This window comes from Cynara cardunculus (genome assembly GCF_001531365.2).
Source record: "Cynara cardunculus var. scolymus isolate 2C chromosome LG 1, CcrdV1, whole genome shotgun sequence".
NCBI lineage: Eukaryota > Viridiplantae > Streptophyta > Magnoliopsida > Asterales > Asteraceae > Cynara > Cynara cardunculus.
In genome coordinates this window covers 44,036,650-44,049,295 of record NC_037528.1, presented here as the reverse complement: position 1 = coordinate 44,049,295, position 12,646 = coordinate 44,036,650, and the positions used below count along the sequence as shown (strand labels likewise).

Below are 12,646 nucleotides of genomic sequence, written 5' to 3'. Positions count from 1 at the left end.
ATATATATATATATATATATATATATATATATATATGGGGAAACATATTTGTTTATTACCTACTTTGACCTTTCCCTTTGCCATTCCTTTAACTCACCTCATGCATGCAATATGTTGCATTATATATAACGATTCTATTGCCTATAGTTTGGTGCATCTCTCTTTCTCTTGGCTTCCATATACATCTAAATATACCCTCTCAATCACCATAAAATAAAATAAAAAACTTCCGGCCACCGCCTTGTTATGGTGGCGGTTGTGGGCGGAGGAGGTGTTGGTCTAGAAAGAACGATGGGTGACACAGTGGGGATTGGTGGTTTTGGAGATGAGTTGAGGCGGAGTATGCAACAACAAGAGTTGCTCGATAGAGTCGTGGAGTCTGTTGATGAAGATCACGAAAGGTTTTTACATAAATTAAAGGAAAGGATCGATAGGTGATATTTCTTTTCCCTTTCTTCAATATCAAAAAAAAAATTAAAAATTTGTTTGAGATCATTTCTTATTTTTTTGGAGTTTTAAATCATAATTTATTTTTGGGTAAATTGTGTGAAAATAATATAAATTTTGTTTTCATTTTGGATTGGAGAACATACAAAATTAAGAGGACATGTAATAATTTTGTGAACAAAAAATAATCGTGAAAAATATATTAAATCTTCTTATTTGAGATGTGTTTGTCATAAACGTTAAATTAGAGTTTTTGAAGTTAAAATTCTCAAATTAATAACTGAAATATATATATATATATATATATATATATTTGCTTTTATACCAATTAACCCAAATTCTGTAGTTTTCATGGGATTCTGAAAGTATTATAATGTAGGATATCATCATAGTAGGTGACAGGTGTGATGATTTTCTTTAAATTTGGAAACTGATAAAAACATTATATTGTATTTTTATTTATTATAATATTGTACTTTATTTTTTTTGTTAATTACAGCAATGTACTGTCAGATTATTTTTTATTAGAACATTGTACTTTAAAATTTTTACCTATTATAGCATTGAGTAACATTTTGATTTAAATCATGTCACCTCATTGTCCACGTAGGTTGTCCACATGTACTATAGTGATGTGATTTTCTTATTACAACATTGTACTTTCAAAATTATTTTATTATAGCATCTACTAGTTCTTATTAAACAATGTACTTTTAATATTTAGATATTTTACATGTTATTTAATAAATATATTAAATTAATTAGATTTTTATGAATTATTTATTAATATAACAATATTAAAAAATTATAGAACATAATTTATTCCGTTAACATTTTAGAGAGAACTTTAAAAGATATGTATTTTATTGAACAACATAAAAATAAGAAGTGTTTCATTTTTCACAAACAAAATCTATCTAAAAAATAATGTAGCATATTCATTTAAGAAATGTTTTACTCGAGAATATTTAATTTGCATGCAACTTAATAAGAAAAAGTAAAAAAAAAAAATGTTTTTTTCTAAATCATAGCAATGAAAAATGAAAATCATTAATAATAATTTGAAATATGTTTTTATTTTTATTTTAATTAGGTCATTAGAATAATGTGTCATCCACATCACTTTATTAAAACCACATAATCAAAAAAAGTCAAATGGTTAACCGGTTTAAAAGGTAACATGTTACCCATTGCTATAATGGGTAGATTTTTTAAATTGCGATGCCTTAATAAAAAAATAAATTGAAATTACATTGTTGTGATAAATAAAAATAAAAGTAGAATACTATAATAAAAAAAATTATGAAAGTAGGTTGTTATTTCATGCATTTAATCCTTGACTATATACTTAAATAAATTATCAATCATAATTATATATAATTATGTTCAACAATCAAAATAATTAATAGCATGAATCATCAATTTGGGTAAAAAAATTATAAGATGAATCATTTGAGAAAAAGAGTGTGGAGAATTTAATCGGTATTTCTTTTTATTATAATTCAATGAAAATCAACAAAGAAGTGTTTAATTTCAACTTAATAAACTTAATGGATGATTAGCTTAATTCATTAAGCTATATTAAAATGTTTGATTTTAACTTGATACTAAGAAGTGAAGGTAAATTACCGTAGAATTTTTTAGTCTCAACGGCTCGTAAACAAATGCATAATTTAAAAATTATAATCAAACAATGATGCTTAAATATACTTTAGTATCATGTCATTTTAAGTAATTCATACAACTTAGGGGCCGTTTACTGGTAAGTGTTTATCGCTAAAATTTAGAACAATCATTTATTTACTGAGCAAGATTTTGGTCCATCAAAATGGCATCGTATGCAACAATCTACGCGGTAAACACTTATCATGGTAGAAGTCGTCATCTTCACTTACCAGGTAAGACTCTTGATTCTTGTCTCGTTCTTACCAGATAAGATTCTTAATTTTTACCATATTCATCCGATAAAGTAATGCAATTTGGTAAGCGCTTATTCAAATAAGTGTTTGATAAACTGTCTTTTTGTCATTCAAAAGATGTATTAAACAATTAATTTTCATTCAACTCATATTTAGACACAAGATTAAAATGATAATGTTTGTTATTCAAACTCAAACTACAATTTACTTTGATTCATCCAAACGGTGATAATCGACCTTAAACTCTAAAACCCCTAGACCCTAAACACCATGGTCACCTACAACACCGTGACGACCACCACTAACCACCAAAACCTACCATTGTTGACCACCATGGTCAGCCACCATCATCCTCACCACCCGCCATCTACCACTACCATCACACGGAGAAAACCATAATAAGATATTATTACGACTATCATGTCTTTATTTCAAATTCATTTTAACATATTGCATTCGTTCCTCAGATCACTCATAAAATTCCTTAGGGTTCGATTACAATGTATTTCAATTTCTTTCCTTTCCAACCAAAAAAAGTTGATTGTGCGAACCAAACGCAGGCCATGAAGAGTTTAGATAATTAATAATGTTAAATGGAAAACTTTTCAAAGAAATGATATTATGATTGCTGTAAATACTGTGATGATGAATGGGAAAATTGGGTACAAGGGTTTTGATGTGGTTTATGTAGGGTTGGGATTGACATACCAAAGGTTGAAGTAAGATACGAGAATTTATGGGTTGAAGGAGATGCTTATGTTGGTGACAGAGCTCTTCCCTCTCTCTTTAATGCCACCTTTAACTTAATTGAGGTACTATTCTCCTTCGATTTCTCCCAATTTGATTGCATCCTACTTTATAGCCCATTTATTGCATGTTATCTTCCTCAAAGAAGGAGTCGACAACAAATTCTCATCTCTAATGTATTCCTTTACTTCATTGATTTTTTTGGTCTTTTGGACTTTGATTAGAGTGCACTAGGATTGGTTGGGATCGTCCCTTCCAAGAAAAGGAAAGTCAAGATTCTTCAGTCCATTAGTGGGATTATCAGACCATCAAGGTATCTTTGTTTTGTTTAAGATGATTATCATTTCTTCTTGATTTCTCCTTCTATTTCGTTGTTTTCCTGTTCTGTAGATGGTAATTGTGATTGAATGCAGGTTGACATTGCTTCTAGGTCCACCAGGTGGAGGCAAAACTACATTACTGCTAGCACTAGCAGGGAAACTTGATCATGATCTTAAAGTAAATTTTTTATCTATTGTTAACAAATGCATTTTACCGGGAACATGCAAATGGTATAAATGTATGACTACCCACATTCATAAGCCCTTTCTGAAACAGGTATCTGGAAACGTTTCTTATTGTGGCCACCAACTGTTTGAATTTATTCCTCAAAGAACTTGTGCTTATGTAAGTCCTCATAATCTTCATAATGGGGAGATGACAGTGAGAGAGACGTTAGATTTTTCAGGACGGTGTTTAGGTGTTGGGGAAAGATACAGTTTGCTCACAGAAATCTTGAAGAGGGAGAACCAAGTAGGAATCGAACCAGATCCAGATATTGATGCTTTCATGAAGGCCACGGCTGTCCCAGGTCAGGAAAGCAGTTTGATCACCTGTTATATCCTCAAGGTTTGTTATTTTGGCTCAAGTATGTTTTCTCATCATCACAAGTATATTGATTATATGAAACTTAACATTGTCATATAGTAGATACTTGGCTTGGAAAGCTGTGCTGATACTATGGTTGGTGATCAAATGAGAAGAGGTATCTCTGGTGGAGAAAAGAAACGTGTTACTACTGGTATGTTTTTCATTCATTGAGGACTTGCAAATTGTAATAGACACCTGCAATGGATATATCTCATACCCACAAAATAAAACTTTTGTATAAACCACCAAAAACAAACTGTTGTTTTCTTAATTCACAAGCATTTGGAAAGGCATAGGTAATTAAAATCTAGTTGCATTATAGATTAATCAAATTTCCACATTTTTATTACTATCTGAAACAGGCGAGATGTTAGTTGGGCCAGCAAGAGTTCTTTTCATGGATGAAATATCAACTGGATTGGACAGTTCTACCACTTATAATATTGTGAAGGCCTTAAGACAGATGGTACATATAATGGATTTAACCATGGTTATCTCTCTTTTGCAACCTGATCCGGAGACATACAAACTGTTTGATGATGTCATATTGATGTCAGAAGGTCAAATTGTATATCAAGGTCCTTCTAAAAATGTCCTTGAATATTTTGAGTGCATGGGATTCAAGTGCCCAGAAAGAAAGGGGGTAGCTGACTTTCTTCAAGAGGTAACTTCAAGGAAAGACCAAGAACAATACTGGTTCAGGACAGAGCAACCTTACAGATATATACAGATCCCTGAATTTTCACAGGCTTTCAAATCTTACCACATCGGACAGAAACTGGAAACAGATATTTGTACCCCTTATGACAAATCCAAAACACATCAAGATGCCCTGGTGAAAAATAAGTATGGAATATCTAATCTTGAACTTTTGAAGGCATGCTTTCATAAGGAGTGGTTGCTAACAAAGCGCAACTCTTTGCTTTACATATTTAAAACATTCCAGTTAACGTTCATGTCGTTGCTAAGCATGGCCGTGTTCTTTAGGACTGAAATGCATGTTGGCAGTTTGGAAGATGGAGGGAAGTTTTTCGGGTCTCTTTTCTTTGCTCTCCTTATCGTGATGTTTAATGGGATGGCTGAGCTTGTGTTGACTGTTATGAGGCTTCCAGTGTTCTATAAACATCGAGATTCATTGCTATATCCTGCATGGGCTTTTGCTCTCCCCATTTGGGTACTTAAAATTCCCTTATCTTTCATGGAATCAGGAATATGGGTGATTCTAACATATTATACTATAGGATATGCACCAGATGCCAGCAGGTAAGATGAGTTTTAATAACTTTATTTGGGCATAAATTAAAAATTATTCTGTCACTAATGCTACCCTTTTTATATGCTTTTAAATCTCTTCTTTTTTAACTTTTGGAAAGAAATCCCTCAGAATGCAAAGTTTGGAACATCAACTACGGCCTATCTCAACTGTTTCTTTTTCTATGATGGCTATCGTTTCTCTTTTTCAACTTGGGTTTATTTTTTTAGTTATTGCCTTTTGGAATACTGATGCAAGTCCATTAAGACTCATGAAAAAATAAGTATTTAAGTTCGGAAAACAATTATAAAAACAGTGCAATTTCTTATGCATTAGCTATTATTCTATAATTTATACAGTTCAGTTCCATTAAGAATTCAAAGTTTTGTGGTCCAGATTCTTTAAGCAGTTCCTGACCTACTTTGCCATACATCAAATGGCTCTCTCTCTTTTTCGACTGATTGCTGCTGTTGCAAGAACAGACGTTCTTGCGAACACCTTGGGTGCCTTCACCTTGTTGCTGATTTTAGTCCTTGGAGGATTCATAGTGGCCAAGAGTAAGCTTTCATTTTTCAGTTTTTGTTACCGTTTTTGTTGTTCTGTCTCTTTTTCTATGCTTGCTACTTATTTAACACAATTGCTTGCACCTATAAATATTCTGAAGGAGATAAATTATGAAAGGTTAATTTATATTTGTGATCATTTCAGATGATACAGAGCCATGGATGTCGTGGGGATTTTATGCCTCTCCTATGATGTATGCACAGAATGCCTTAGTTATAAACGAGTTTCTAGACGAAAGATGGAGTGCTGTAAGTGCTCTTCATAAATGTTTAAATCCCTTTCGACAAAATGGATATTATATTATCATATATATAAATCTGTTTGGAACAAATAATTCTCTTTAAGTTTTTCACTTCAATTTATTCAAAGGCCCACCTGCCATCTCTCATATTTTTTTTAGTGCAGCCCAACATAGACCCGCGAATTAATGCACCAACCGTTGGGGAAGCCCTTCTCAAATCAAGAAGTTTTTTTGCTAAGGATTACTGGTTCTATATTTCTATCGGGGTACTCATTGGGTTCTCGTTTCTCTTCAATATACTATTTATCATTGCACTCAATTTCTTGAATCGTACGTTACCTAACTCTGGTATTTTCTTATTTTATTTTTATACTTTAATGTTTGACCGTATAGTCCATGATTTATTTGCCTGGAAAACAATTTCAGCTCTTGGTGATACTACAACTGTTATCAGAGATGAAAGTGACGTCAAGAATTCAAACAGTGAACTTAATCACAGTGAACTTTATGTAGGTTGTACTTCTATCTTTTCCATTTAATGATGAGCACAACATTTGTGGTTTTTCTATAAATTATGTTGTCCTAACTAGGTTATCAATAACTAACTGTGCTATAAAGGAACACAGAAGTCGGGAAAATTGAGAGCATGTATATATGTATCAGATTGTTAAATAAGGACGAATATGTTATGATTCTTGTGACATGTTTTTAAATGACTTCAGGTGCCAAGATGGCGGTGAAAAGAACTTTGAGGAAAAATGGCTCGACTGCTGGTGATGATGACCGTATGGAAAGAAGAGGAATGGTTTTGCCATTTCAGCCCCTTTCACTTGCTTTCAACCATGTCAACTACTTCATTGATATGCCTGCTGTTAGTTCTTTGTTTCTTTCCTGTTTTTCAATACCGGATTTCAGAAAGCATAATGAATACAACTAATACAGAAACATAATATCTTCTATAAATGAATATCAATGAGGAATTGACGCCATACAAAGTATTAGAAAACGTTGATGCCTTAAATGTTTGAACCTATCACTTATTCAGAAGTAAATAAATATGATTTTAGGTCCATGTTGTAAGAGGGATCGTATATAGATTAATCATGGTCACAAATGATATTGCGGCCTGAACGTTTATTGTCTTTCACCAGGAAAGGAAGGCAAGAGGGGTTGAAGGTGGTCGCCTTCAGTTGCTTAAGGATGTTAGTGGTGCTTTCAGGCCTGGGATATTGACTGCACTTGTAGGCGTCAGTGGTGCTGGGAAGACAACCTTGATGGATGTGTTAGCAGGAAGAAAGACCGGCGGATGTACTGAAGGAAGCATCTGCATTTCAGGTTACCCAAAGAACCAAGCAACATTTGCTCGTATCAGTGGTTATTGTGAACAAAATGATATTCATTCACCATACGTCACTGTTTTTGAATCTCTTCTCTATTCTGCTTGGCTTCGTCTATCTTCAGATGTAGACAGAAGCACACGGAAGGTACTAATTATCTCAGTTGTGTCACTTGCCACGTATTGCAATTCTAAAAATGGAATATTATCTTAATTACTGTAGCTTTTTTGCCTTTTTCCTAGAATAAATCTTCACTCTAGCCTCGAACCAGATTTCAGAAAAGTCCTCTGCATACAAGTATAGTGATGATTATTTGCGAAAATTGGGGCATGATCATAATTTCCCTCCAATTTTGAAACACCAATCGACCTTAAACCAAGGCTGGGGAAAAATAATCCCCCCATGTAAAATGGTTTCTTTTGAGAAAAGTTTATAACCGTATGATATATAATGTCTAACTTCTGTTTAACTGGCTATATTCGAACTCAGATGTTTGTAGAGGAATTGATGGAACTGATGGAGCTTAATTCTATAAGGGATGCTTTAGTTGGCCTTCCTGGAGTAGATGGTCTCTCAATTGAACAACGCAAGAGGCTGACGATAGCTGTAGAGTTGGTGGCAAATCCATCTATCATCTTTTTGGATGAGCCAACGTCTGGTCTGGATGCTAGAGCGGCTGCCATTGTTATGCGTACTGTAAGAAACACAGTGGACACAGGAAGAACTGTTGTATGCACAATTCACCAACCAAGCATAGACATTTTTGAATCTTTTGATGAGGTGTGTGGCTCAGAAACTTGAATATTTTATTTTTCATGATATTAATCTGGCTCTGGTTGGTCGTCAATTATTTCCCTTCGTTTGCAGTTGATTTTGATGAAGACGGGAGGACAAATTATATATGCTGGACCTTTAGGTCAACATTCCCACAAGCTAGTAGAATATTTTGAAGTGAGTGCTATTTCTAAATCTTATTTGAAGGTTTAGAGTGATAATTTCTCTAATATCCGTCGGTTGCTATAGGCTATTTCAGGAGTGCCAAAGATTAGGAATGGTTATAATCCTGCTACATGGATGTTGGAGGTGACTTCTTCAGCAGCTGAAACACACCTTAAGATTGACTATGCTGAAATATATTCCAATACCTCTCTTTATCAGTAAGTTAAAACTCTTATTTTATAAGAATAAGAAGTTTCTATGCCTAGGAAATTGCTACTTATAATTTTTGTGAAGTGTTTGACTATGAGTTAAATGTCCAAAACGGCCTTGACTATTGCAAACTAGGGAAATCTTGTGGACAAAAAACAATTGCATCAAAGATTTCTAACAATGGTGTTTGGCTATGGGTTTGCAATTTCTTTTAGGTATACAGTATTTAGGTGAGGTTTGAACCCTTGACCTCCTTGGAGTATGGGCTCTACCAATAACCTGAATACCGCTTGGGCCAATTACCTTTGGTTAGGTTTGCAGTTTTCATGGATAGAGGGTATACAAAACTTGATTGTATTGTTTATTAGGAGATATCCATACTACCAGAATTATGGTTCAAGTGCATATATCTAAATATCTAATACCTTTGTTTGTATGTTTTTGGTATGATATATGCAGGGGAAATCAAGAACTTATTAGAGAGCTTAGTACTCCTTCCAGTGGTTCCAAGGACCTCTCCTTTAGTGCCAAGTATGCTCAATCATTTATTGTACAGTGCAAAGCTTGTTTGTGGAAACAACATTGGTCTTATTGGAGGAACCCACAATATAACATCACTCGATTTGCCACCACCATCATCATTGCTGCTATATTTGGTGCCGTTTCCTTGAACAAAGGTCAAAAGATGTAAGACATTGATTTATATTGAAATCTTATTGTGCTAACACTGGATTTTTACTGTATTTCAGCTATCGGATTGTCTAATTAGTTTTATTCTAGGTTCTTACCTCAAAACCTTCTGTTAAAGGATTAACGGTGATTTTGTGCATCCAGAGAAAAACAACAAGATCTGCAAAATATGTTGGGAGCTTTGTACGCTGCTGTTGTCTTCATTGGAGCAATCAATCAAAATGCTGTACAGCCTATTGTAGCTGTTGAGAGAACAGTTTTCTACCGCGAAAGGGCTGCAGGGATGTATTCGTCGTTACCATATGCTCTTGCTCAGGTAACCAGAAAACCGTTGTCGACGAATGAAAAGCCTACTTTCCATGAAAAATGGCAACATTTGACCATGCACATGTTTTTAGTAGGGCAAAATTGCAAGAAAATGCAACTTCTTGTAGTCCGATTCCTATCCTGTTTCAAAAACCTTTACATATGAGATTGGATGAAAATGCAACATACTTGAATCTTATTTTGTGCAACCTACTTTGGTCTAAATATTTGAGATATCATATGAGGTACTAAATTAAAGGTTCTATAAGTACTTTTTGTTTAATAGGAATCGGACCAAAGTATGTTGCATTTTCAAGCAAATTGTCCTTTATAGCAAGTGTTGACTATTTGTCAATTGTAAAAAATACCCTTCAACTAGAGTTAGGAGGGAATTTTGTGAACTCAAATCTTTGCAAGAGTTATTAAGTTTTGAAATAATCATACATGGCCTTTCATTGTAAACTAACTTAAGAAAATGCAAAAGCAACAATATAGTTTGCTAGAATGAATGATTTTGAACAAGCTCCAGAAATGTAAATACCAAAAAAGACCCTGTCTTTTTTTTTGTGTTCAAAATCGCTCATTCTTTTTTTTTTATTAACCTAGATATCCAACCCGCTATGCGAGCCGACTAATCCCAGGGCAACCACCCCCTTCACGGGTAGCCCGGAGTCACGGGTCACCGCATTCTTGCAAATTATAGTGCAGTTTTTGCATTGTTGCAATAATCAGGTGCATGAAAAGTCCATAACTCGTCTTTTCCAAAGGACAAATAGATAAACGGAACTTAAAAGGCGTTCCTAAAATGGAGATGTTGCAATTTTCACGACACATCCCAGAAAGGAAACTATTGCAATTTTATTGGATGGAGGGTCTATATGCTAAGCAGTTGTATCTATAAAAGTTCAACTACTAATTAGAATGTTCATATTGTTCAGGTGACCATAGAGTCGATCTATATTGCGATTCAAACCAGTATTTTCGCCTTCATTTTGTACCCAATGATTGGATTCGAATGGACAACCACAAAACTTTTATGGTTCTACTACTATATGTTGATGAGTGTCATCTACTTCACTATGTTTGGTATGATGACCATGTCATTGACACCAAGTCCCCAAATTTCTGCAGTTCTGATCTACTTCTTCCTCTGCCTTTGGAACCTCTTCTCGGGTTTTATTATCCCTCTCCCGGTATGTCATTTCTATATTCCTTTTCTCTTGTGAGTTATTGTGGTTCAATAAAGGGTTGATTACTAAAAGAAACAAAGGTACTATCGAGTCATTCGCTGATTAAACAGTGTATTAGTTGATTTAGGGGTGAATTGCACGAAAATGCAACATACTTTAGTGTGACTCCTGTTCTGTGTAACGTACTTTGAAAACCTTCATTTTGGTATTTCAAATGTGACATCTCAAACGTTTAGGTGTTTGGTTACATATGAGAATTGCATGAAACTGTAACAACTGTGGTCTTATTCCTATTTTATATAACGTACTTTCAACACATTTGTTTTGGTATCTTAGATGAGACATCTCAAACATTTAGGTACCTAGTTACATCTGAGAATTGAATGTGATGCAATATACTTTGGTTTTGATTCCTATTTTATATAACATACTTTCAAAACCTTCATTTTGATACCTCTGATGTGATATCTTGAACATTTAGATCACAGTAAGTTGCACAAAATTAGAATCGCAGCAAAGTATCCTGCATTTTCATAGAATTCTCAGATGTGACCAGCTACCTAAATGTTTGTAATGTCACACCTGAGGTACCGAAATGAAGATATTGAAAGTACGTTACACAAAATAGGAATATGGCTAAAGTATGTTGCATTTTCTTGCAATTTTCCCTAAGTTTAGCGAATGACTATGGGTATATTTGTGGTTTTTTGGTAATTAACCATTTTCATAACATACCATGGACATTGCAGCAAATACCAGTATGGAGTAGATGGTGTTACTGGGGAACCCCTGTGAGTTGGACCATGTATGGCCTCCTAACCAGCCAAGTTGGTCAGAAAAATCTGGCTTTTGTGGTGCCCGGTGCTGGTGACATGACCGTGAAAGGGTTCATTAAAGAGGAGTTTGGGTTCGAGTATGACTTCCTTCCTGTGGTGGCTGCAGCCCATGTTGGTTGGATCCTTCTATTTTTTGTCGTCTTTGTGTGTGGTATCAAATACCTTAACTTTCAACAGCGATAATCCGCTAGCCTCGTTTTTAGTCCTGCGTTTCTTCTATGACATCAGAATGAGAATCTCATCAACGATTGTAAAAAGAACAGACGGAAATGCACGATTTTGGTGTTTGATTCCGCCTTACGGAAAGTGGTGTTGTTTTGGTTCTTGTAGACGAGGGAAAGGGTACGTGTAGATGAATTGGATATATACTAAATGAAAAATGATGTGTATGAAAATGATTGGTAGGATATCGGATTATTAGTTGTTTGGATGTTAGCATACCCAAACAAGTGCAAGCTAGCGTTGCTCAAAATACTGCAAAACTCGCATAAATTGTCCGCACCGTATCAAACCATGCGGTTTAGAGCTTTCACGGTGTGGCCTGTAGTTTGTATTTTTATATACCATGCTATACGGTTCGGTTTACGGTTTTGAATTACTCTATAGTAATGTCATAATAATATTAATATTTAATGACATTTTATCTTTGATTTACCAAATTTCTAATTTTCTACGTTTTTAACTAATAATTTAATATTGTATTAGTATATGTATTAAATTGAGTTTCTACATTTAATAATGTCTTTAATTTTGTATATTTAATAATTTCTTTAAAATACGTCTACAATTTAATTTTGTGTTTAGACATGTTATTTTTAATGTACCATGTGATTACGATGTTTAAATAAATGTTCTACAATGTTTGCGGTTTGTGATGTCGGCGATTTGGTTTGTGGTTTGGAAAAATTCTCAAAACACACACGTGATTTGATGGTTTTAAACCCGATTGCACCATACCATTTTGGCAGAACGAAATCCATTCCCGCTTATTGTTCCGAATTCCTCAAGTGAAGGCGAAGGGTGTCGACTTGATTGGAGGTATATTAATCTCAATTTATC

General features: G+C 34.2%; 1 protein-coding gene across 3 annotated transcripts; it reads left to right on the top strand.

Annotated features, from left to right (window-relative positions):
• The first annotated feature begins 342 nt into the window (after window positions 1-342).
• Window positions 343-11,833, top strand: LOC112523814 (ABC transporter G family member 39-like). 3 transcript variants are annotated; one of them, XM_025133493.1, is made up of 21 exons: window positions 343-434; window positions 3,058-3,178; window positions 3,338-3,426; window positions 3,527-3,611; window positions 3,711-4,001; window positions 4,083-4,173; window positions 4,385-5,285; window positions 5,671-5,831; window positions 5,983-6,090; window positions 6,254-6,409; window positions 6,506-6,577; window positions 6,698-6,707; window positions 6,875-6,950; window positions 7,231-7,563; window positions 7,906-8,196; window positions 8,284-8,367; window positions 8,440-8,573; window positions 9,025-9,252; window positions 9,400-9,571; window positions 10,500-10,754; window positions 11,501-11,833. In XM_025133493.1, the coding sequence occupies exons 1-21, from the start codon at window positions 343-345 to the stop codon at window positions 11,768-11,770; spliced, it is 4,020 nt and encodes a 1,339-aa protein (XP_024989261.1). In that variant the 3' UTR covers window positions 11,771-11,833. The 3 variants fall into 3 exon arrangements, with proteins under 3 accessions (XP_024989261.1, XP_024989259.1, XP_024989255.1); XM_025133491.1 differs by lacking the exon at window positions 6,698-6,707 and having other exon boundaries at window positions 6,506-6,546; window positions 6,810-6,950; XM_025133487.1 differs by lacking the exon at window positions 6,698-6,707 and having other exon boundaries at window positions 6,239-6,592; window positions 6,802-6,950.
• Window positions 11,834-12,646: the final 813 nt, after the last annotated feature.